The sequence below is a fragment of the Paroedura picta genome, chromosome 13 (genome assembly GCF_049243985.1).
Source record: "Paroedura picta isolate Pp20150507F chromosome 13, Ppicta_v3.0, whole genome shotgun sequence".
Classification (NCBI taxonomy): domain Eukaryota; kingdom Metazoa; phylum Chordata; class Lepidosauria; order Squamata; family Gekkonidae; genus Paroedura; species Paroedura picta.
The window spans coordinates 20226334-20252829 of NC_135381.1; the positions used below are offsets into that span (position 1 = coordinate 20226334).

General features: G+C 45.2%; 1 protein-coding gene and 1 long non-coding RNA gene across 2 annotated transcripts; one reads left to right on the plus strand and one right to left on the minus strand.

The window, feature by feature from the left end:
* Positions 1-462: 462 nt before the first annotated feature.
* On the plus strand, positions 463-10274 carry LOC143822757 (UAP56-interacting factor-like). Its single transcript, XM_077308306.1, has 9 exons — positions 463-688; positions 2828-2965; positions 5924-6069; positions 6173-6294; positions 6971-7037; positions 8253-8296; positions 8392-8466; positions 9227-9338; positions 9578-10274. The coding sequence occupies exons 1-9, from the start codon at positions 604-606 to the stop codon at positions 9671-9673; spliced, it is 885 nt and encodes a 294-aa protein (XP_077164421.1). The 5' UTR covers positions 463-603; the 3' UTR covers positions 9674-10274.
* Positions 10275-14797: 4523 nt separating this feature from the next.
* On the minus strand, positions 14798-25679 carry LOC143822968 (uncharacterized). Its single transcript, XR_013226336.1, has 3 exons — positions 25612-25679; positions 17825-18048; positions 14798-14887 (listed from the first exon to the last, which is right to left on the minus strand). It is a non-coding gene; the product is annotated as an uncharacterized LOC143822968 (long non-coding RNA).
* Positions 25680-26496: the final 817 nt, after the last annotated feature.

Sequence of the window (26496 nt, forward strand, 5' to 3'; positions counted from 1 at the left end):
AGGGGGGCAGACCCGTGTGCACCCTTCAAACAATATCAGAATTCTGCACCAGGGCAGGTTGAAAGGCCACCTGCAAAGGCACGGAGGGGGGGGGGGATTCCTCTTTCTCTTCTATATGCAGAGCGCATTGAGATTTGGGGGCGGGCACTGAAGCTATATCGGGTGAAGACAAGAACAAACAGGCAGAACCCCTCATTTGCAAAGACACCTAAATTGCCACCGTAATTAAATTAAGGTTCACCGGGATGGGTGTTATAAAAGTCTAATATAAAAAAAATAAAACACTACCTAAAATATTGCAGGATTTATTCGTTTTTAAAGGGACACTTAAAAAAAAAATTCATTGCATTGAGCTCCCCAGTTCTGCCTGCAAGGACCCAGCCCCCCGCCGGAAAACGGACTCCCGATGAAAGTTTCTGATGCAGCCGGCCGGGTAGGAATCCGGGACGGGAGAGGCTCTTGTGCCGGTGCCAGGGGGAGGGGGTGCCGGCGAGACAGCTGACGGGACGCAGGCGCTTGTAGGGCGCTCGGCCAGGTTTTCTTCCTCGGTCGGCCCGGCCGCTGCGTCCACCCACGCCGGATCCCGCTTCGGTCGGAGAGCCCATGGAGGCACCGAGCGGGCAGCAAGAGACGGCGACGGCGGCAGGATCGGGGCCCAGCGGCTCAGAGGAGATCGACTTGTCCTTGGGTAGGTGCGCGCGCTTTGCAGCCCAAACGCAGGGGGCAACGAGGGATGGATCGTGGGAGGTCGGCCCCCCATTGTGTCAGGGCTGTGTGGGGGGACTGGGCCGGTTCCCTACGCTTCTCATCCGTTAGCAGAGGGACTGGCACCGTTCTGCGTGGTCCTGCCCAAGGAAGACAACTCCTCCCCCCCCCCCCAAAAAAAATCACCCTTTGCACGCTGGAGTCAGCGTCTCGGGGCCTTAGTGATAAAAGGAGTCAAGGAAAGGCCACGAAAGGTTGCTGAACCAGGCCTGGGAGCGTGACACGCACTTTGCAAAGTTTCTGCTGGAAAGTTGCTCCCACCCCACCGCACCCCAGGGAGAGAGGGCCTGCCTCCCCTCCCTTCCCTGTTGCAGGCACCCAAAATAGATCTGCTTGTCACTTGACCCGGTGCGGGCTCGGGCTATTTACAGCAGCTGACCGGGCAGCCGAAGCCGCTCCCTGGCGGCCAATCGCGGCACACGCCCGATGACGTAGGCAAATCCCCGCCCCCCCAGGAACTGGGCGGTGCTCCTCGGCCCCCCTCCACTTCCTTGACCCTCTTGTCTCCCCCTCTTCTATTCCGAAGTAGCAGTAACAACAACCCCGCAAGAGCAACTTAGAGACGGGGGGGGGGGGGGATTCCCAGAGCTGCGCACTTTCAATACACCTCAGAAGTAGATTTTCCTGTTCAGCACAGGAAAATCCAGCTGCAAAAGCTCGCTGAAAGTGCATTATCCTACGTCTGCAGAATGAGCTTTGTCGGGTATCTGAGCATGGGAGCTTGGATTCTGGAAAGCTGATGCCCAGAAGATCTTGTCAGTCTCTAACGGGGCTACTGGGCTCAAATCCAGCTCTACAGGCCAACTAAGCTACCCTGTCTGCTAGACACGAGGCCCCATTCATATCAGGCATTCCTGTCAAAAGTTTGGCTCTGGGGTTTTTGGTCTGAGCTGTCTGTATGCTGCAGCAGACTCCTAACATGCTTCTAGAATGGAATCTTAGGCTGCCTGCAGGGATGCCCCCACATGTTCTCTCTGCCAGCTGCAGCTTAAGAAAGATAGCTACATGGCCCTTCTCTGGTTTCTTCCTAAAGGCCTAAAGACCATTTTCACTATCGTTCTCATTTATTTTCATTTGTTAGTGCCCTTCTTTAACACATTTGAAGTCAGGTACTCCAGCTTTGGGCTTTCCAGGGGTCAGTAATGCCACACTTCCCATCTGCTTTGATGGAGCTTTTAATATAATCCTGAAATTGTCAAAACCTGCATTACAATGTTGGCATCCTCAACTCTGTAGCCTGCCCTCCATCTCTGGCAAAGTATACCCCCACACACACTTGGGAGGGGGAAGAGATGGTGTAGAAATGTTTCAATAAATAAATGGCTCTTCAGTTATCACTTGTTGAAATTCGGTGATGAATTTCATTATTTTGTTATCAGGTTTCCATTTAATTGGGGCCACTGATTGTCTAGTGTCTGTCCCTTAAAACAGTTCCTGTTCTTTCCATGTTTTTGTCACCCACCCATTTGATCGGTACATGGTACACAATGCTGCCTAGTACCTGACATGGTCACATGCCAGATTATTTCACCAAGAGATGAAGGCTGGGGGGGTGAGTGTTGGGCTCGGATATGGAGGAAATCCAGGTTTGAATCCCCACTGCACCAATGGGCCAGTCACATTCTCTTGGCCAAGTGCACTTCACAGTATAGTTGTGAATACGAAAGCAAGCAGAGGAGAATCATTCTCCTCTGGGATAAAAGCTTGATATATAAATATATAAATAAAGAGGAAGTTCTGAGATTAGCCTGTGGGGTATTTGATATAATGAAAAGAAATGGGGGCCAGACCAAGGCAAAACAAAAAGAAGAAAACAAATGACACAAAAGGAATCTAAAAGTATTCTGATGAAGCTGAACATGAAAAGCATAGGGGTTATTCAGCTATTAAAAATCCCTTTTCTTTTGCACTTTTCCCCCTCTTCGATAAGCTCTGCAAGCCACATTTGCCCTTGTTTCACAAAGTTTGGCTTCTGATCCTCCCCTGGCATGACTGTAAGATAAGCAAATGAAAGAAGCTTCCTTGATTTCGTGGGTTTTTTGGGGGGTGTTTCCTAATCTAGATGATATCATAAAGCGTAACAAGAAAGGATATGTAAAGGCAGCAGGGAACAGATGGAGGCCGTGGCTCAAGAACAGAAATCCATCTTACAGCAATGGAAAACCTCGATTTCGGAGCTGGGCACCACAAAGTATGCAAGGTACAAACAAAAGTGGTGAATGGATGAAGGAAGAGGAAATCTCAGAGTTGAAAGAAGACAGGCAGATTTTATGCACAATCAAGTTTTATTTTGAGAGGTCACTACCCTGGAGCTCTTATTCTGAGATGTTAGCCCTCTTTTCAATGCTGCACTAACACCCCTTTGCAGCCTATCTTGTGGCATCCACAAGACTGGCTGCATTTCTCTTTAGAATAATGACTTCCACCCATCAAGGATAGGCAGTCCTCTTGTTCAAAATAATTATTCCCAAGAGGGTGAGGGAGCCATTAGTCAGCCTGTCTTACCAAAGACCTTTCTAACTCGTTACATCTTATTTTCTGCCACTGATTCATCTCTTCATCAGCTAATGAAATCAGAGGCTAAATTCAGTCCGGGAGTAGCAATCCTAAAATATCAGATGATTATACAGACTTTGCCCCTTCCGATCTGCACATTCTTTTTTTTTTTTAGTTTAGCAAAATTATTTTCTCCTTACACCCATATTATATCCAGATTTAATCTTGGCCTGAATCTAAACTCTTCATACTAGTGTTTTCTTGCTCAATTAACCATGGTGTTTGGAGATCTGTGAACAGATTTCCTGCTGTGTTTATTCGCTGTAAATAGCAGCCATGCAATCTAGAGGAAGCAATCTAGATCCAGGCTGCAGAATGGGTCATCCTTTTACTCTTGTTCCTTCCCCCCAGTTTGGTTGATTCCCTCCCCCCCAGCTGCATGGGGTAAAATAGCAGCTCAGGGAGGGGGCAGTGCGAGTCAGGAAAGCATTTACTCCCTTTCTCCTGTCCCAACATTCCAGGGTTGGATTAGGGCATTCACAGTTATGGACCCTGCCCCCATGACAGGTCCAATTGTGCCTTCATTCAGTCGGCGTTATTTGACAGACCAGCTTGTTTATTCCAAAGTTATTTGTTTGAGTCCAGCGGCACCTTTAAGACCAACAAAGTTTCATTCAAGAGATAATGCTTCATTGGTCTGCTGCTTCAGACCAACACAGCTGCACACATGATTCATTCCTTGAATACGTTTTTTAAAGGTGGTAGCTGTGAGAAACTTCTGTTTCTAAATAAGTAACCTCATAGAACGGAACTTTATTTAAGTAAAATGAAAGCATGTACAATGAAGGCATAGGACTCAGATACAAAGCATAGAAAAAGCAATATAGGGGCTTGCTCTCCCTTCCCCTGGGAATTTGAATCAGGCACAATTCAAAGGAATCAAGATATCAAGGTAATCATTTGGCCATTGGAACAGCAGGTCTGGGAACTATGGGAAATTAACACAAGGGAGGGAGAGGAATGTGGAGGCATAATGGCAGGAAACGACCTTGGGGTGTCAAACCAAAGCATCTGTGTTACATCAGGGGAAGACAGGTCAAAGCAACACCTTACCAGGCAACAGAAACAAATCACTGAAGCAGAATAAAATCATGGCAGAAAACCTGGGGATTCTGATAGTAGCGCTAAGTTAATAAATTCAAACTCAGTCCTCTCTGGAGTGTCATACAGATTCAGTCATTCCTAGTCTCAATTTATTCATTTCGATATTTAAACCATCTTGAGACTGCTGTCCTAACCTGGATGCGTTCTCAAGGCCTTCATGTCAATATATCTTTTAAAGTTTGTAGTTTAGGTTTGGCAAATTGCTCTACGCCAGGCTTTCTCAACTAAGGTTTTGTGAAGCCCTGGGGTTTCTTGATGGCTCCAGAAGGGTTTCCTGAATGGGTGGGAGCTAATTAAATTTAATATATTTTAAAGCATTTATTGTGATATGACCATATATAGTCATGTTGACCCACCCCTCTCCCAAAATGGCCAGTGATAGGCCTGGAGGGGGTGGGAAGGGGAGGGCCCTGGGTGGGCATTTGTACAGCTGTGCTTCCCAACCATATTCTCCATGATTCTCCACTTCTGGGGTTTCTCGAAGCCTGAAGAATGTTTCAGGGGTTACTCAATAGTAAAAGGGCTGAGAAAGGCTGCTCTACACTTGGGAATAGAGTATCCTGGAAAGCTCTTTCAGAAGGGCCCAGAACTGCTTTTGTTTTCCATTAAGAAGCGCTTGTTGACATGTTGAACTCCACACTGACAACAAGGGAAGGTTTCTGTGAGTGTCGTATGTTATTTTTTAAATGAAGACATTTTATACAAAGCCTGAAAATGCAATGAAAAGGCCAATCAATAATGAATGAGGAGAGAAAAAAAGAAATGTGAATAATTAGAAAAGAGATGACCGAGACTAAAGAAATGTCATGAGGTATAATTGTGATGTACTTTCATAACAAATATGCCTAAGGAAAAATAATCCATAAACTAAACACAGAACTAGAAAATAGATTGTAACAAAGAAACCACTTCTCTCTGTGATGAATGGTTTGGCTGTGAATCAGGGGAGCCATTTATCAAAACGATGTACTAGTAAAGAACAGGAAGAAAGACTCTGCCACAGGGGAATTTCTCATGCCATGGTCTGCCTTCAGGTAGAGAACCTCCACCTGAATCGGTCCCTGCAGACTTGCTCCACTGATCCCTAAGGATGGCAAGCGCGCAGGCAAAGCCAAAAATAATTTTTTTCTCAAAGTTGTCACACAAAGCATACCTCTCTAAAGTCCCCCCCCTCCAAATCAGGAACGAGATTATTTTTCTTAAGTTTCAAGACTCGTAATTCCATAATGGTTGGCATTCAAAAAGCACTATACATCTATGATTAGATCTATGATTAGATGCATCTATGATTAGATGCATAGGTGTTTCAATGGGAGAAGGTTTGAATTTAAAAAAAAATTAGCAGGCATCACGGGACCTTTAAAACGTTGAGAACGTTGAGCTCTCTGGAGGAAGTAGTGGGTAAAGGTGAAAAGAATAAAAAGCAAGCACTTTAAACATCACAGATGTTTCTGTTTTCTACACAAGAAATCACAGTCTCTACCATGCATTTCTTTAGGACCCTACAGGTTTCGAGGAGGGTTTAGAAAACAGCAGTATTACAGAAAACAATTTTGGAATGGCATGACGGGTCCCCGGCGAAGAACAGCCATTGGGCCAAATGGCACAAGTCCCTTAAATCGACCTGCATCAGCTGAACAACAGGTAGGGCCAAGATTACATCCCATTTTTCCAAATAGGTTTTTAAGGAGGAAATCAAACTTGGTATGTTAATGGCGAGTGATGGACTAATCCGGTTAATTTCTAGGGCAAGCAGGATGAAACCATGTTGGAGGGGAACAGTGATGGAGTAGGAGCCAGTCCACAGCAGGGACAGCCCATACAGGTCAAGCAAGTCAGACATCCAAATGCTTTCCCACCTACACGAAGGTAAAAATGTGGTATATCCATCATCTATGGATTTAAAATGTTTTGCAATTATACAGCATCCAATTTCAGGGGCAGGTTTCAGGTTATTGTGGATGGATACCTAGCCATCCAAGAGCCCCTTGTGGCGCAGAGTGGTAAGGCAGCAGACATGCAGTCTGAAAGCTCTGCCCATGAGGCTGGGAGTTCAATCCCAGCAGCCGGCTCAAGGTTGACTCAGCCTTCCATCCTTCCGAGGTCGGTAAAATGAGTACCCAGCTTGCTTGCTGGGGGGTAAAATGGTAATGACTGGGGAAGGCACTGGCAAACTACCCCGTATTGAGTCTGCCATGAAAACGCTAGAGGGTGTCACCCAAGGGTCAGACATGACCCAGTGCTTGCACAGGAGATAACTTTACCTTACCTAGCCATCAATTTGCATGACAAAAGCCAGGGCAGTGGTTCCAGATCTGGAGATTCCAATCAGCAGTTTGATTGGGTGGGTGTGGGAGCAGGGAGCATTTAAATATTCATTTTCAGAAAATGCACCTAGCAGCGCCATCCTAAGGAGCGTTATACCCACTGGCATCAATTGACTGGATGTATGCGTGTAATTCTGCTTGGGTTGGCACTATAAATGTTTAGTTTGTAAAGATTTGTGCTGCTTCAATTTAAGATCATTCCCTCCCTCCAATAACAGGCCTTTCCGATTAAATCGAAGACCAGCTTTTATGCAGAGGCAATCCAGGTTCAACTTCAGCAGAGGGGTGAGTTATGTTATGTTGAAGATTTGATGTAGAGTTTAATAGTCTCTGGTTTCAGCTGCCTCTGAAATCGGATTCCATCCTTATATTAGTAGCCATAAAACGAATACTAGGACTCCTCTTTATATGACACGTTCAGCTTTCAAAGTGTTTCACATGACTGTGGTAGGATCTGAACTAAACTGGCAATTTCCACCAGTTCCCCCTTCCAACATATCATTCCTTAGGATCACTTATATCCCACAAGCAGCTTTTTGTGGAGCTCAGAGGGCTGTCAAGGGAGGTGGAGGGCAGGAAAGTTTCATTCTGGCTGCAGAAAATTGTCTGGATTATCTCTGCAATCCTTGTGTGAATTTTACAGAGCAGCCCATTGCTATACTCACACTGAGGAGGAGAAGTTGAATATGACATATATACTAGCAGAAAAGCCCATTGGATCCAGGAATGCAATGGGCGCGGGCTGAACAAGAAAGTGTGTGTGTGGGGGGGAGCGTATCTGGAGGCCTGGCAGCAATCGGGGTGTCGCAACAGTGAGACGGGCGTAGAGGTGGCGGGGCAGGATGCGGCCGCAGTAGGCGCTCGATCGTGTGGTGGATGGGGCGGCGTCGGCGGCTGGGTGCTCCTGGAGGAGCGTCGGTGTGTGGCAGGCGGCGGGAGGCCAAGCGCGTTTGGTGAGGGGCTTGTTGGCAGCTGGAGCAGGGTGGCCAACCTGTCTTTTATCTGCAACTCATCTTCAGCTATATTTATTATTTATTTACTTCACATTCTATGCCTTTCTCCACAATGGTGACCTAAAGCAGCTTGCATCAGTCTCCCCTGCATTATTTTATCCTCCCAATCATCCTGAGAGGTAAATTAGGGTGAGAATGTGTAACTGGTCCACGATCACCCAGTGAATTTCCATGGCAGATCCTGCTAGGAAGCTAATAAGCAGGGCACAGCAAGGATTGCAACCCCCTATTGTTTGTCCCCAATTTGAGAGACCGCCTATGAACATAATGGTTAACAGTTAATTGTATAATTAATATAATGTTTTTATGAGTAATGGCCCATGCTATGTATTGGCCTGTGCTATGGATCTCCAGGGTTTTTGTGTCGATTCTGGAAGGCTCATGTTTTAACATGAGGTTCACTGATACTACCAAAGAACAGTTCCTGTCAGAGTTTATTTTGGGGAAGAGCTAAAGTTTATGATTTCTGTTCCCTTTTCTCTTACAGCAAAAAGAGTCAAGTTCAGGCAGGAAACAGCCATGGGTAAGAAGGTATGCAACGGAAGAATTCCCTCTTTTTAAAAAGAAACGGAAAATAAATTGGTTAATGGTAATACTAAAACCAGAATATTTCCCTCTTGTGGTAGGCAGCAACTTCAACCCAGCTCTGGAGCTGTCCTGACTATTTCTGTGTCTAACTTCCAAGCTAATCAAATGAAAACGTAAGTCAACGTACAGCTTGGGTGCTTTTTGTCTTTCTTTATCTCGTATTTTTGTCTCGTTATGCCAACCAGCAGCCTTGTTTTCATTTTAAAGCCAATACAAATCACCCTGTCTCCTAAGGGCAGCAGGAGAGGTGGTCGTCTAAATGTCCTCTTGACCAGTGCTCAAGCCAGGGGCTTGCAGGGTGCCCTGCTTGAAGTGGTGCTGGTGGAAAATGCTGTCATGTCTCAGTTGACCTATGGTAACCCTGTTGGGTTTTCAAGGCAAGAGATATTCAGAGATGGTTTGCCATTTGCCTGCCTCTGTGTCACGACTATGGCATTCCTTGGAGGTCTCCTCTCCAAATACTAGCCTGGGTTGACCCTGCTTAGCTTCCAAGATCTGATGAGACTGGACTATCCCAGGCTATCCCTTGCTGTAGGAAGTGCCCCAGTTTTCCTTCCTTCCTTCCTTCCTTCCTTCCTTCCTTCCTTCCTTCCTTCCTTCCTTCCTTCCTTCCTTCCTTCCTTCCTTCCTTCCTTCCTTCCTCCCGCCCTCCCTCCCTCCCTCCCTTCCGTGCTGGCAGGGGCTCATGGGAATTGTAGTCCATGGACATCTGGAGGGCTGCAGTTTGACTACCCCTGTACTAGACAGTGCAAGAAATTAGTAGGTGATGCTACTAGTCCATCTCTTATCAAAGGAGCTCTAGTGGACTGGCTTATTCCACCTTTTTCCTATTAAGTGAAAAATATATATTGCCATTGTGTGTATGTTCAACAGGCCAGGAGCCAAGCGCCCCTTCTTAAGAGGGAGAAGCACCCCAACAAAGATGACCTATCCTAAGCCCAAAGGGGTGCCTTTGAGGTTCAACTTTCGTGCCACGGCTAACCAGGTAAAGAAAATTCCTCAAAAATGTGCAAAAATTGCAATAGTTTGGCTGCTGCTCACAGAATGACTTGTTTTCATGTGCATAGTTCGGAGGTTTCAAAATAGAAGATCTGGGCTTCTTTCTGTCAGCTCTGCAAAATCTGTCCAAAATGTTTCAATGCAATTTTCTCTCTGCGAAATAGTATGTGTTTAAATGGAGGCCTCAAAGTGAATGCAAGTTAACAGTTTTCCCTTTCTCCTTAGACAAGCTTGACGTTGAACGAAAGATTCTCTGGTCTGAGGCACAAGCGTCATTTCACAGCACTAAGAAACACAAGCCGTATGGTCATTCTGCCATAACTTTGTCCTCTTGGTGGATTCTGATGAGCTCTGGAAAAGGAGCTGGTCACTGAACCCTACTGATTTTCTGCCACTTCCTTAATGATGTTTTGGGATCATCTCGACATGGTTATGGACCCATCTAACCTAACACCGAGTTTTTGCACAGCAGTGACGCACAGAGCAGGGTCAGACTCTTCTCCCAAGATTCAGTACTATGGCCCAGGTGATACCACCTCATGTTTTGGTTTGAGGTCCCTATGGCAGCCAGTGCCATGGTTGTCTGAGAGTCACATGGGAGGGAAGAGATCCTCAACTTTGTCCTCCAACACATTTAGAGGCATGAGTGAGCGTCTTCTTGTTCACAGTACCTTTGCAGCTCCACACTCTTGGCTAAAGAGCCAGTTGCTGTTGGTTCCCTTTCTGCACTGGAATTAGAAGGCAAGACAACTCAGGAGGGGAGGGGAGGAATGTTGTGTGTGAGTGTGCTGCTGAGGCAATGTGGGTGGAATCTTTATGTGTTTTGGTGGGAGGGTGGCCTGGAAAGCACTTCTACAGATTAGTTTGAATGTTTGATTGTGATGAGCTGCTAATGCTCTTAATAAAACCATTTTAGAAGCTTCCCAATCTTATTTTTTTAACCACCAGAGCTTCTGAGGCTCAAATTCACAAAATACGCCATTGACTGTACAATCTAGCAACATTACACCCTTCTAAGTTTAGGATTGCTCTGTGAAAGAGTAAGGAAGAGGGGGCAGGCTTGATTGAGTGAATTATGGAAAGAAAAACTCTTTTTGGCCTTTTTAAGCTGCTCCTGACTGCATTTCTTCGTAGTAAAAACAAGAGTTGACAGATCACTATTCAGAGAATGTTATTTACTTGGGAAATGTATATGTCAGCTCTCCAGAGATTTTCTTGAGGTAGCTCAAAAGGTGAAATGTGATACAATAAAAAAAAGAATAAAGCCATCATAAAAATGAGCTACCCATAAAACATCCAGCCTTAAAAAAAACCCGTCTAAAGCATAAGGCAGAAGAACTAGTTTGGAAGAAAATTTGGAAAATAGCTTTGCGCAGGCCTATTGCTTTCACCTTGGAAAGGAGGAGGAAGTGTTGGCAGGGATTGCTTTAGATGATTGTGAGATCTCTCTTGAGGCTCAGCTGGAAAAACCATAAAGCAAAAGGCCTGCCTGCCTGCCTGCCTGCCTGCCTGCCTTCCTTCCTAGTCGTAATGATTCCTGCTTTGACATACTTTCTGGTCTGATTATGACAACACAGAATTCTGTGTTTCTGCAAACCAAGCAACCAGCAGGTGGCAGCAAACATCAGTTGACAACTGGCAGCAATGATATTGCTGTGGCTAGAGGCCTCCAGGAAAGGGGAAGCTTGAATGAGGAAATGTGCCCCTCGCAGTAACTCAGACTTAACTGGCCTCAAATAACTGGTTTCCTGGCTGCCACTGAGATTTTTGTACATTGTGGAGAAATTATGTGTTCACAGTGCAAGTGTTACCAAGTCAGCAGGTAGCATGGAAAAAAGATCTGCCACCAAATAACTTTGTTAATTTTTCGACCATTGCTCAATTGTAATAGACTTCCACTTCTGATGCCTAGGGGCGCCTAGATTCTACAGGAATGACCTCTTGGCACACTTATAGGTAACTCTGTTCTTTCCTGCCTGACTCTGGTGAACCTCAGTTTCTGAAAACTATTTCTTATTGCATTACAGAGTTCACCAGATATTTTGAATGGAATATAAGAGGAAATACATTATGCAGCCTGCACCATCCCATGCTCTGCAGTTCCAACTTCCAGCATTTTGAACGGGAAAGTGGGTGCCTCACAGGACAGGGATTCTACTGGAATGACAACTGATTTCCTGGCTACAGAGAAGAAGAGGTTTTTGTACTTGGTTTTCTCTACCTCAAGGAGTCTCAAAGTGATATAATCTCCTTGCCTTCCTCTCCCCACCACAGTCACCCTATGAGATAGGTGAGGCTGAGAGAGCTATGAGAGAACTGTGACTGGCCCAGGGGCACAAGGCTGGTTGCATGTGGAAGAGGAGTGGGGAATTGAACCAGCTCTCCAGATTAGAGGCCACCGTGCTTAACTCCTGCACTACATTGGCTCTCAGAGATTGTCTCCCCTCAAGGAAGCAATATCTTCAGAGGACTGACTCCGTGGTGGCACCATCCTGGCCATCAAGCTCCCTCCTCTCTCCAAACCCTGCACTTCCCCAGCACCCCCTCCCCACACAAACACACACAAACACACACACAATCCCCAAGAATTTCCCAGACAGCTACCCTGGTGCCCCACAGGAACAAAACTAGGCCTCACTGAAGCATACCTTACAATACTCGTCCTGATGCTCTTGCTACTGTACAGTTTTTTACAATCAAAATGAATATGCCCATTTAAATCTAGTCACACGTTTAGTATTTGTTTTTAATTAAAATATTTTTATTTTCGCAAGCATCAAATATATTGAATCTAAAAGTATTGAAAGAGTTGCAACCCCTGACAGAAACAAGACCGTAACATGTAACGAATGTAGTGTAAAATCTTGGCAGTCGAGCACATGAGGCTGAACAAATTCCTTCCTGAGGTTCTGGGCTGTAGAACAACTCTGCACACACAAGTGTGGCATAATGGCTAAGAGCAACAGCCTTTAATCTGGAGACCCGGATTTCCTGCTCCACTCCTCCATATACAGCCAGCTGTGTGACCTTGGACTAGTCACAGTTCTCTTAGAGGTGTCTCAAAGAGTTCTCCTAGAGCTGTTCTCGCAGAGCAGTTTTGTTTGAGCTTTCTCAGCCTCAGCTACCTCACAGGCTGTCTGGTGGGGCGAGAGGAAGGGAAAGGTGTGTGTAAACTGCTCTGGGATTTCTTGGGGTAGAGAACATCAAGGTATGAAAAACCAGCTCTTCCTCTTTATATGGTATTGTTTCTAATTGAATAATCCAGAAGAACTATCAGTATGAAAGATGAAGTCAACAGCAACTTTAAACACACCAAGTACATAACAACTAGAAACAAATTTTGTAGGGAACCCACCTGATCTGTGCTAACAACTGTCTCAATAGTTACTTCCATGGAACATGAGAAAAAGCATCAGGAAATAAGATAAGAAATAAAATAAAATAATCTCGAAACCTGCTGCAGAGCTAGCGTGGTGTGGATAGTGTTGGATTAGGATCTGAGTGACCCTCATTCAAATCCCCATTCTGCCATAGAAATTCACTGGGTGATCCTGCGTCCGTCCTCTTCCTCGCCCTAACCTACCTTACAGGGTTATTGTGCAGATAAGATGTAGGAGAGACTTAGGCTGTAAATCACTGCTTCAGTGGGGGAAAGCGTGGGTTCTAAATTAACATTTTTAGCATGTCACAGGTGAATTGACAACTCTCTAGGCTAGAAAGAATCATAGAGTTGGAAGGGGCCATACAGGCCATCTAGTCCAACCCCCTGCTCAACGCAGGATCAGCCCTAAGCATCCAAGAAAAGTATGTATCCAACCTTTGCTTGAAGATTGCCAGTGACTTGTTAATATCACCATTCCCAAACCAGCAGTGGCCATGTTTAAAGCTATGGACGGCCTGTGGTAAAACCAATTACTCCAAGTCACAGTTTTTAGCCCAGTAAGAAGCTTGAGCAGAAGCAGATGAAGAACTGATGAGATTCATACAGCCTTCCTGGTATGCTTGTTGACTTGACCACTTCCCCCAAGTTAAGCCCCTGGCAGCACAGAATCCCATCCAAAGCCTCTTAACGAGGCTTTTTGTAAGCACAGCCAGTCATTAATATCAAAGCTAGCCATGCAATTTCGCTCTTCCGGACAGCCACTAGGAAAACTTCTTCCTTATCCCTTAATTCATTTTAATAAAGAAAAAGATGGATCTGTTTGATAGTCCCGAAACGAATTCTCAGTGCTTAGGTGAGTAGCCAGCACACATGGTGAAAAGGTTAGCAATACTCTCAGAAACATGCTTTTAGCAATCTTCTTGCCTTTGGGGAATACTGCAGTTTCTTCCAAACAGAAGAGTTATTGCAGATGACAAATGAATCAAAATAACAGCACTTAGGGCTCTCAGAATAGAAGCTTAGATTGCTTTCAGATTGTTTTCAGATGTCGCAGCCAAGTTGTTGTGTTTGTGCATGCACCTTTGTGCACAGACTGCATTGTTATAATTTTCATAATCACTGGAGACTCCCCCCAGCCCACAGCCCATTGCCCTGACAGGAAAAAAGAGGTAAGAGATAACAGGTAGAAATTACTGACTCTGATGGACCAAGGGTCTGATGCAGAAGACAGCTTCCTATGTCCATGTGAAAATGCAGTAAATGGACATTGGACAAACCAAGTCAAACTGAGGCTGAAAGAGGGCGGTTGCCACTTGATCCACCCCAGGAGAACCTTGCCCAGGGTAAGATGAAAGGCCCACTGATCTACGTCACTAATGCAAACCAGATGTTGCTGTAAAGGGCCAGTGGCAGAAACCATCTCCCCTTTCTGGCAGCCAGAAAGGGCTTGTTTGGTCCCTGCCCAATTTTTGACAGACAGGGCCTTTGTTGACTCAGCAGCCTTGCAGCCAGCTCAGCCTCTGAAGTACCACTTGGCTGCTGCCGCAGCTGCTTTTGTTCTCTGGGTTGCAAGCCATAGGAAGCCATAAGCTCCCAAGTCATTCCTTTTAAAAGACAGTCTAATGCAGGGGCAGTCAACCTGTGGTCCTCCAGATGTTCATGGACTACAATTCCCATGAGCCCCTCCCTGGCCCCAAAGTCTCCAGGTTTTTCCCAACTTGGAGCTGGCAGCTCTTACCACACACTCACCACAGAAAAGTGATCAAGGCAGTGAATTTTGGACAAGGCAGGTTGGTGTTCCCTCCCTCACTGACTGCCTGATTCGCTATTTATTTATGCTGTTGGCTGTTGAGTAGCATGCAGCAACAACATGGTAGCAGGGAAGTGAAATCTTGTTCGACTTTATAAGAAGACACGTGTAAAATACTGCTGATTGTACTGTCCTGTCCAAATACACAAAAAGGAACCCAGTGAACATGCTCAGACTTCTCAAACAGCTGAACAATTGACAAAATATTGACTCTGTGATAGCAACCAGCAATCCGAATGTAACCCTTACTGGTTGGGTGTTCAACCTTTCCTGATGCCAATATGGCCAAATATATGCAAAGAATACATTGAAGTCTTTGAGTAGGCAGAAGTCTCACAGCATTCTGGAAGACAGGAAAAGGACAAAAAGTATAAATTCAGTGGGCAATATTATCGACCAAGGCATGCACTGTACATAAATGGAATATCAAATTTAAACTGATAGGTAATTGTAGCAAAAGAAGAGGCCACATGCAAGAATAAAGATGCAAATTGTAGCAAAAGAGGCCACATGCAAGAATAAAGATGCAAAGGAAGATTGTATAGCTATATTGCCATAATTGCATTAATATGGATGTATTACAAAGCAGGAGAATCATGACATATCGTCTGGTACAGAGCAGGTTCCAATTACTCGTCATTTCACATGAGCCCATGTGAAACATAAACATTGGCTTGGATCCATCCAATCTTTCTCACAGGCTGAAAGATTTCCATTTGGGAGGGGGAACTGTGGACTGCAATGGGAAGGGAGGCAAGAAAATGGCATTCCAAGGGCAGAAATCTGTCCAAGAAACATTTAAATGGCTCAAGGCCATTGTATGAAAAGTGATCTGGTACATTTTAAATGTAACCATCTCTCCCCAATGGTTATTTAAAATATTGAGAGTTGAGAGAGATGTGGGCTGTATGGGGGAAATTATAGGGGTTAAAGGATAAATTTATACTTTCATCTTCTGCTCACCTCTCAAGCTTTTGTAAACATTCACCATTTTAATTTGCAAAAGTGTTTCCACTTGAATGTCTGTGGTAAATGTCAGGAAATATTAGGAGTTGGAGAAATCTTAACTGGGTTGTTAGAAAAAATGCAGGACATGAGTAGAAACTTCCTCATTGTCTCGTGCTTTTCCTAAGCCCTTTCCTAACCATGACTCAGCTCAGCTATTCTGTTTTTAGCTCTTCCCTTGCTTATTTCAAGGCCCCAGTTTCTGTCTCATTCACATCTTTTAAATCCTGCAATCAGCTTCTCTGTATCTACTTTGATAACAAGCTGGTTTATCTTCAGTCATTCTCCCTCATGTTGTTGGTTCACCACCCATCTCCCAAAATTACAATTGATTTCCAGATATCAGTTTCTCTGGAGCAAATGTGCTGGAGGGTAGACTCTATGACATAATTCCTTAGTGAGGTCCCACCTCTCCCCAAATACATCCCCCGCAGGCTCTACCACCAAATATCTAAATTCCAGCTGTAAATCCTACTTCCTAATAATTCTTTTTTGCATGTGCCAGTGTTACCGTTTATGCACTGGGAACTTCTCTGCCCCAGCTCCCGTGCAGGGGCACAAATCGGAGGCGGATGAGGTACACCGGGTCAAATGCTCGCCTGTGTGGGTACAGGAAGAAGTGGGGCAACCAGCCATGACTAAAACTCCAGCCTGTAGCCCAGCATAAAACCTCCAGTGCATAAACGGTTTGTGAGGTGCTTTCTTCTTGGTCGAAAATTCTGAATATGGGAAATCCCTCAAAATCTTGTAACATGATTTCTGAAAACAGCTAGCTGCTATGTGAGGTAGATTGCCTTCATTATACATACAGAACACAACTTTCTAGCTTCATGCAGCCATTTGGAATATAGGCCTTTTGTGTGTGTTCCCATTTCTTGTGGAATGTAGGAAAGGCTCCTGCTCTAACACCTGAGGGGAAATCATGTTTTCTTTAAAACAGAAAAACATTCATCCATTTGTACTTGTACTTGTTTATTGTCCCTGATATTCTTAACTGATCCTTCCCCCTTTCTTTAACATTTCATTTCACAGTGTGGGCTTTGGAAGGCAGGCAAGCAGGCTGACTGTCTTTAGGGACAATACTTATACCCTTCTAAGCCCATTGACTTTAATAGTCTTAGAAGGGTATGGCGGGGTTCAGAAATATAGAGGAAAGCATTCTTTAAAAAAAAAAACACTTTTAATTTTCATAAATAAAAAACAGATACATAAATATAGTAGAAATATAGTAGAATATAACAATATTCAACATACAATCTAATTAACAGAAAGGCAGTATATCCTAACCCAGTAGGTTCTCAACCTTTTCTTCTCCGCAACCCCAACTTTGGTGCCGAAGCCCAGCGGGGACCCAGCCGGAGGAGCTGCCAGCTAGCACTGCGGAGGAGCTTCCACTCTCCCCCCCAGCCGTGGCCATGGGTGACCCCCACCCCTGCAGGAGGTGACTGGATGGGGGGGGGAGGGCCCTGCCTGGGGCTCTGGAAAGCTCATCTGTAACCACTATGCCACAATTCCCAAAGGTCAGCCCTCTCCCACACTCAACGAGCATTCCAAACCACACCTTCTTGATACCCATCTCTCCACACCCATGTCCTCATTTGTCACCATGCCACCACAACCTCCAACACAACACACACATTCAACCTCATGCCCTTACAAGACTGAACAACTCCTCCCCTTCCTCTTCCCACCGCCAAGCTCTAGCGCCTGTTGTATTCTTGGATACAACGGGCTTTGCCACTAGTTTCCCTAATAAAATGCTTGTTCTGTCAGAGAAGATATGGGACAGAAAACGTTCTGGAGCAGCCTGGTCTGAGACAATCTCCTTGGTTCCAGGCCTCAGCAGCCTCTTTCCTTAGTACTATTGTCTTAATGGAGTACACTTGGTTTTAGACATCACAGAGAAACTATTTATAAATTTGGCCACTGTAACTCCCAAATTCCCAGGGCAGCTGCCTGGGTCTTCTGGGTCCATCTAGCTTTGAAATGGAAGCAGTGCTCTGGAGCCAACTATTGCTTAATAGATTCATAATCTTTCTCTCCTCCATTGAAGAGAAGTCTTTTTTGGAACACTGAGAAATTTTCTGAAAGACATCACCCCGCATTATTGAAAAACTGAAATCCATTTTGACTTGGTCTGAATTTGGGTTACAACCTTTGGCTCCAGACTCTCCTGGACATCTGCCCAGATACAGGCTAACAATCTTCGCTCAGTCAGGAACCACTGATGTTAATTTAATGCACATTCTATGCCGTTACCCCCTATCCACATTACCTTGCTTTCTGTGGGATGCAGATTCTAATAAGCATTCAGATGTTCATCCCCATCACCATTCTGGCATCAAATAATAAACTGACTGGCCCCTGTGATACTTCCTGGGTTGGGAATAATGGTGGTTCTTGTCCTCCAATTTTAATGATGTAGTGAGGAAATGGGCTTCTGTTTAATCGATTGCTCTTCCTGTTCTTTGCTTCCGACACCATGTAATGTTTCTGAGCCTGCAGAAATAGTAACGGAATTAATATTGAATTAACAGAATAGAGACTGGCCGAAAGCAGCTTTAATATTTAAATCAACTAAGGTCGCCGGGTTCCCCCATGCCACTGGCAGGAGATGGGAATAGGCTTGCCATGTTCAGGCTTGGAGACACCTGTAGTTTGGGGGAAGAAACTTGGGGCCAACAGGTGGACAACAATGTCCACCCTCCAAAGCATCCATTTTCTCTAAAGGAATTGATCTCTGTAGTCTGGAGCTGCAGTTTCAGGGGATCTCCAGGTCCCACCTGGAGGGTGGCACCCCTAATAGCAACTGAAACAATTTGTAAAGCAGTCTCTAAGCCTTGCTCCGGAATCAATAAAGGTCATGTGATCTGGGGGAAGGCCCTCAAAGAGTTTCATGGCACACGGAAGTTTGCCTATGCTGTCTGAACAAAATGTTGTTGTGTTACTTATTTTGGCCCCACTTTGCAAGGCTTAGACCCTGCGTACATATGAAGCCTGATTGGTTGTGTTACACCCTTTGCTTTAATATCTGCAACAGTCTAAACACTGGCTACATGCCTGGGGGGGGGGGAGGATGGACTGCAGTGTGGTTGAGAGGAGGAAGCGAGGGGGAGGAAGAGAACAGTGAAGTCTCCGGTTAAAAGGTTTTGGAGGGATAGACATGCAAACAGAAGCCTCTTTTCCCCTGGGTCTCTTTCCCAGTTTATCTTTAGAATATGCCACCTCACCAAGAGGCGGGAGCCTTCAGGGTTGCTCCTCCATCTGAACAGGGCTAAGGCTGGGCCAGAATTAGCAATCTAGCCATTGCGTGCCTTTCGCAGGCAGGTTGGTCTCAAATTTAATCCCGGAATCCCATCAAACGCAAAAGAAAACACAAAAAATGCCACTGATGATGTGTAGTTTTCCTTTCGCATACCAGTGCGTAAGTACAGTCGACTTCTGCACATCTGGGGTTTGCATTAAGGGCTTTCAAGCCAGATGGAGATGGTGCGGTTGGCTGCAGAGGAGTTTTCGGCCCAGCACTTCACATTTCAGAAATTAAAACGTTCCTCACAAGAATGTTTTAATTTCTGAAATGTGAAGTGCTGGGCCAAAAACTCCTTTCAGAACCTCACATATCTAGCATTAAAAAAGCAACATTTCTTATTCCAGCCCTAAAAAAATAAGCCAGGGCTGGCCTCTTCCTTTTGAGGTTTTTGATTCGGCAAATCTAGGATCAAGCCTGATTCTCCATTCAGGCTTAGTTTTTTTTAAAAAAAGAGAATTTCCTTGAGAGGGAACAGATGTGGCACAGTAAGGAAAAGTCAAAAGCAGCAAGATTCTATATTTGCACACACAACTGTAGCAAGTGAAGGGGCCAATTGCTGCTGTTGTTTCCTTGCCCAGAATAGCAGGTGTAGGCGAAAGGTCTAAAGTTAGACAACCAAGCCTTTGTCGAGGCACCAGCTGACCAGCAGGCCACAGAGAAGGAGAATATCAGCATTTCCACTCTCAGCCAAAGTACTGGGCTTTTGCTGTTTTCAGCACTTGGTCATGAGCCAAGCATGATTTGTGAACTGTGTGTGTTGAGTTCTCATTTTAGATCAAGGTTACCAAATCCAGAGAGGTCCTTTTTATCTCTTGGGCTCAGGAAGCTGCAAGCACGTCTGGGAGACCATTTTAAATATGGTGTTTTTTCAAGACAAAAAGTTTTAAGAATAGCTGCTCTTATTTTTGTGCAAACGCTGATCCAAAAGGAGAGTTACACCGACACTCTTGACCTGAGCACAAACACCTCCTAGCAGGCTTCCCTGTCCCTTTGCACAGTGACATTTAGGGCAGCATGCTCAGAAGTGGAGGAATATGACACTGTCCTACCTAATATAGAAGGAACAATAAATGGGGCAGGAAGAGAAGGTTTTGAGGATAAGATTACACCCGTCTACTCTCCTGTCAGCAAAGCCAGAGCCTCATACTCTTCCACGCACACATTGACAGCTTTTCTACAATAAACACCACACAACAATTCTTAAAGCAGAAAAGACTCAAACTCATAACACCCCCATAAGAACAACCTTCCTGGATCAGACCAAAGGTACATCAAGTGCAGGATCCCATTTCCAAGTACATTCCCACACCCAGAAAAACTGTTTTTTATACCCCACTGTTCACTATGGGAAGGAGTCTCAAAGTGGCTTACAATTGTCTACCCTTCAGCTCCCAACAACACACTCCCTGTGAGGTAGAGAGGGCTGTAGCAGCTCAGAGAACTGTGACTGGCCCAAGGTCACCCAGCTGGCTGCATGGGGAGGAGGAGTGGGGAATCAAACCCAATTCTCCAAATTGAAGTTGCTCTTAACCACGACACTACACACTCTCTCTCTCAGTGCAGGGACAGAGAGGCCTCACCTGTTACCTTCCTCAGAAACTGATAATCAGGAGAATAGCATATCTGATCTTGGGAGTTTCACATAACGATAGAGGCTATTGACAGGCCTCTTCTCCTTTAAATGGGTCTACTTCTTCTTTACAACCCTCTAAGTTAGTGGCCATGAGATTTCCAAACTTAATTAAGTGGGATACTGAGAAGGACTTTAATTAGCCTGCACAGGGACATTAGAAGAGATATGAGAAGACCCATAGAGCAGTAACCTCTTGAATCTCCCATTTCAGCTCCTGCAAGTAGGTCTTCAAGGCTTGAGAAAAGAGGACAGTGGCCAGAAGGTCCCACAGCATCAGCTCTCGTTTGAGTCCTCATTGACAATCACCAAGATGGGAAGGATGGGTTTTCTTCATGCAGTTGGTGAAGAATACATAAAAATAGCTGCTCTGTGACTTAAATTGACTCTGAAGATAATGTTTTTTTTTTCTTATGAAGAAGAGTTTCCTCTATTGGATAAAATCTTTTGTGGGTTGTTGAAGGAAGTCTTTGTTGGGTGAAGGTCTGGTGGAGAGACAAATAGGATCCAACATAGGATCCAATATATATTGATATTCCTATGGCAAATTTAACAAACAAACAAAAGAACTAGTAAAAAGCCTTCCAGAAGCTATATGGGAATTCTGTAAATAGGAGGAAAGCATGAAGATAGAGACTGTTGCCATGAGACCACACCATTGTATTTTCGGTGGCAATGAGAGTAAAACAGGGATCGACCCCCGTGTGGATTCACCCTTTGTTTATCCTGTGGCAGTGTAAGACACCTATTCAGTAGGACTGTCAACCTTCAGATGGTGGCTGGAGAACTTCTGCTATTACCACTTATCTTCCGGTGAAAGAGCTCATCTGCTTTCTATGGTGGACGCTAGGATATTATACCCCACTGAAGTTCCTTCGCTCCTCAAACACTGCCCTCCTTTGGCTGTACCCTCTAATCCTGCAGTTATTTCCCAAGCCTGTACAGTGTTCCTGTGATGACCTTGGCTGCTGCATTCTGGACCAGCTGTAGTTTCCGGATCAAAGTTAAAGGTAGGCTTGCATAGAGCGAGTTACAGAAATCCAGTCTAGAGGTGACCATCGCATGGATCACTGTGGCTAGGTGTTCTGGGGCCAAGTAGGGCACTAGTAGTTTGGCTTGGCGCCAGTGGCACTACTCTTGTGATCTGTGCCTTCTTAGAGAGGAATATGTCTGGCGGAGTGAACCACTGATAGCTGCAACCCATCCAGGTTGGGCAATTGCGCTTCCTTGCATGGAGCCTTCCTGTCTAGCCATAGGACCTCCATCTTTGAAGGGCTGAGCTTCAGACGACTCTGCTTGAGCCACCTCGTCACTGCTTCCAGTCATCTGGCTAAGACTTCTGGGAGAGAACCAGGGCAGCAATCCATCAGGAGGAAGAGCTGGGTGTCATCTGTATGTTGATGACATCCCAGCCAGATCTCTAAAAGAGAAAAGCAGAGCAGAGCTGCAACACCAGGGAAGAGACGGCAGAAACAAGGGACATGGAAAGCAGAAGGGAGGCTGGGCTGCTGCTTCTTGACACCCATTTAGTTCTCTGACAAAATATCATGTCTGCACTATTCCATGCATGAGAAAGAAATGACATGGCTGACATTGTAGCAGTCTGATCTCGTCAGAAGGAAGGAAATGAGAAATGTAGTGGTTAAGAGTTTCTCCACTGAGGAAATTCAACACCATTTTTAGATACTGTTTTACTTGCATTCTGTCCCATAGGGCAGTCTATTGATTTCTGAGGTACACAAATTGAGGTACATTTGGAGCCCATCAGGATCTGCAGATACTTCTTGTCCTGTCCTTGTCCATCTTCAAGGACAGTTGATTATTTATAGAGATTCTTAGTGCTTTGTCTGCAGTCCTGCTGAGGACTAACCTTGAGGTTAGAGGCAGAATCGTAATTCTGTATATGCAATTGGCCAGCGCATAGTCCAATCCCATCTGCGGAATGCTGTCAGTTCAAAACAAAACTGACCAATAGTATGTGCTCGCAGGAAAATCTTTTGTGTTGTTTGCATATATAAGTGGGGTTCTTGTAGGGTTTAGTCAGTTCAGCTCCAGGAGGAGTGGCTTTTGTAGAAAGGGAGAACAGAGTGCCTTACCTGCAAGGACATTCTAGTTCTCATTGTTTTTCATGTAATCCAAATTCCTGTCTTTAATTATGACTGTGTGGTAACTTTGGCTGAAGAAGAAGAAGAGTTGGTTCTTATATGCCGCTTTTCCCTACCCGAAGGAGGCTCAAAGCGGCTTACAGTCACCTTCCCATTCCTCTCCCCACACCAGACACCCTGTGAGGTGGGTGAGGCTGAGAGAGCCCTGATATCACTGCTCGGTCAGAACAGCTTTATCAGTGCTGTGGCGAGCCCAAGGTCACCCAGCTGGCTGCATGTGGGGGAGCGCAGAATCGAACCCAGCATGCCAGATTAGAAGTCCGCACTCCTAACCACTACACCAAACTGGCTCTCTGAGAATTGGTATTTGTAAAAGATCAGTAGAGGTTATCAAACAGTATGCATTTAGATAAGTTATAAAGAGAAGGAGTTAACATGATTCTGTTTATGTAATTCCTGGTCATATTGTACAGATGAGTAAGCTAAGAGAAGAACTGAATGGACAGTCACTTTAGCAAGGGAGATGGAAGGCCCAGGAGTGAATTGTCCATGCTTGGAGAAACAAGAGGATCATCAGACCTGACTGAAAAGGGACAGTATGAAAGCAGAGCTCCAGATCTGACCGGGTTGGGTTAATATGACTGGATTTGTAAATGTGTGTGTAGAGTGGTGACCTGAGGATTTTCCATACTGAGTGCCATTATTGAGTGCCTTACTAAGTTACCAATGCTATGGGATAAACCAAGGATTAGTCCCTGCTCAATTTCTAATCAAAAGAGCTCTGCAGATGGCCATCCGCTATTTGATTGTCCCTGGCTCTCCTCTTGGTGGATTGTTTGCACAGAAGTATTGACTTTTCCGGGAGACCGGTGGGCTTCTGCTTGTGCCTGACATGTTGGGGTCAGCATGCCAATCAGCTGCAAACCACACATCAGCTGTACCAGTCTCCACGTGGATTGCAACTAATCCATGTAAGTGGCAGGATCAAGGCAGAGGGATCAGCACCATCATGCAAAATCAAAGCTGCCAGCTCTCTGAAGATATCCTTTGCTTATTTATATATATTATAATCACTAGGATGATTCCCTGCTCCCCCACATTCAGCCACCTGGCGACCTCGGGCTCATCACAGCACTTATAGACCGTTCTGACTGAGCAGTGATATCAGGGCTCTCTCAGCCTCACCTCCCTCACAGGTTGTCTGTTGTGGGGAGAGGAAAGGGAAGGCGATTGCAAGCCACTCTGAGACTCCTTCAGGTAGAGACAAGTGGCATTTAAAAACCAACTCTTCTTCTGATATCTCTTATCCTAACGTTGCCTGATCTTGCCAGAAGGCTATGTCCATTTCTGCCAAACCTGGACCTGGTAGTGACCACCATTACTCTTTCTGATCCACATTTATTTTTAACAATTGGCTTCCTCTTACAGGCAGTTAAATATCCCATTGGCATATCAGCATTTGCCCCGAACTGTCTCTTAGATACAAGGACCCATTGTTTTCACACACATGACTGGCTTTTCTTCAGCAGTCACCCAGTCTCTCATGTGACTGAGTCAATATCATTTCCCCATCTTCAAAGATTCCCCCCTCCTATTTCCACATTACATCATCAAAGGAAATGAGCCTTCTCCCACAGAAGAAGACCTGATATGTTCCCCTCTTTAAACAGTTCTGAATATTGAGCTACAAAGGGAACACTGCATAATTTCAAACTTTCCTTTATTGTCATAACAAATAAGTACTTTTTTTGTATAAAAGAAGAAAAAGTAGTAGCATCTAACAATGCTAAGCAGGACTAACCAGAATGCTACTCTAGTCCATTAAATGGGGCTTACCCTCATGAATGTGCTTCTAGGATTGCACCATTAGATTTCAAATTCTGAACTTGCACAACAGTCCTGTAGATCAGTGGTCCCCAACACCTGGTCTGGGGACCGGGACTGGTCCATGGATCAGTCGGTATCGGGCCGTGGCTCCTCCTTGTCCTCCTCCCCAGCTGCTGCCTTGGGGGCTGTCAGCAGCCACACTGGTTACTGTGGAGGCAGAGTAGTACAGCATCCGTACTGAACCTTGCAAAAGCGGAGGAGGAGGCCAGAAGCTGCACCAAGCCCAGCAGCAGAGGAAGCCATCCCAGACTTGGACACATCAAAGGAAGACACTGTTCGGTAGCTTACCTGAAGTCTTGAGCTATGCCAGGCTTGATGCTGGGGGAGGGATTTGGGATTCCCACCCATGTCTCTTCCCACCCTGAGGATGTGGAGAATTGGCATTGATGGGTGGTGACTCTGCGGAATACCTGGAGACTTTGGGGGTGGAGCCAGGAGTGGCTGGGATTTGGGGCAGGAGGGGCCTCAGCTATTTTCTCCAAGGGGAACTGATCCATGTCACCTGGAGATGAGCTGCAATTCTGAGGGATTCTCGGTCCCACCTGAAGGCTGGCATCCCTAGTGGTGGGGTTCTCCCCAGTAGGTATTATGCCCCCACCCTCCATTGTAATTGGCTTCATGAAATTTAGAACTGGTGCAGAGAAGGTACGAATAAATCTTTCTTAAAAGACTCCTTAATAATGGGAGACCAGATATTTGTTGAATGTTTGTTTACAGATGAAAAACAAACAAACAAAAAGAATTCCCATTACCATGTATGGATGTGAAAACAGGACAACAAAGAAAACTGACAGGGAGACAATTGGTTCATTTGAAATGTGATATTGAAGAAGAATTTTATAGATACCAAAAGGACAAATATCTGGGTTCTAGACCAAATTGAGCCTGAACTCTCTCTAGAAGCTAAAATGACAACATGGAGGCTATCGTACTTTGGTAACATTATGGAAAAGGCAATAATACTAGGAAAAGTTGAAGGTAGCAGAAAGAGAGGAAGACACATCATGTGATGGACTGGATCAAGGAAGTCATGGTCCTCAGTTTACAAGAAGAGCAAGGCTATTTATGATAGTATTTATGATTTTGGAGAGCATTAATTCATAAGGTTTCCATAAGTCGGCTGTACACACCTTTCTCTGACTTCTTTCTCTGCTTGGTTCCAATGGAAGAAGAGCAGCCACCTGGAGGGATTTAAAACTCCCCACCAGACCTCAAGCAGAGCTGTTTTCAAGAAGGGTGGGAGCTGCCTGTGTGTGTTGTGTGCCCTGTCTTCTTGCTTTCTTTGCCACTTGGCAGAAGAGGGAGGGAGGAGAGAAAAGAAAGCAGCTGACAACCAGAGCCACCCTGCAGATTTAAGGCTGAGGAAACCACAGGAACGCAATTGGCTTCTGGAAGTAAGCTGGGGAGAGAGAGAAATCTTATAATTGCAGCCCCTAAAAGGAAGTGAGGGGTTCTTTGGTGTGAGCGCCAGCTTGGAGTTGTGCTTAAAAGTAGCGGACTCTAATTTGGAGAAACAGGTTTGATTCCTCCCTCCTCCACCTGCAGCCAGCTGGATGACCTTGGCTCAGTCACAGTACTTTTAGAGTCCTCTCAGCCTCACCTACGTCACAGGATGTCTGTTGTGGGGAGAGGAAGGGAAGGCAACTGTAAGCCACTTTGTGACTCCTTCAGGGAGTGAAAAGCAGGGTATAAAAACAACTCTTCAACTTTGTACTTCATGGATGTCTTTTTGAAGACAGAGGCAACGGACTAGAGGAAAGTGATGCCATCTGAACTCTAGAGACAGATTTCACTGTATATCCCCCCCCCCAAAAAATGGAGGCACACATCTCTTAAAACTGAAGAGGTAAAAACAATACAAGTGGTCATGTTTTAAAGTTTGTGAGAATCCTAGGCTATCAAAAATGTGCAGCCAGACACAAAATATGCACTTTAGCTGGGGAAACATGCAGTTCCAAAAGAACATTTGTGTAGTTCCAAAAGTAAAGTCATGCAAAAGCTCTGTTGTTGTAATT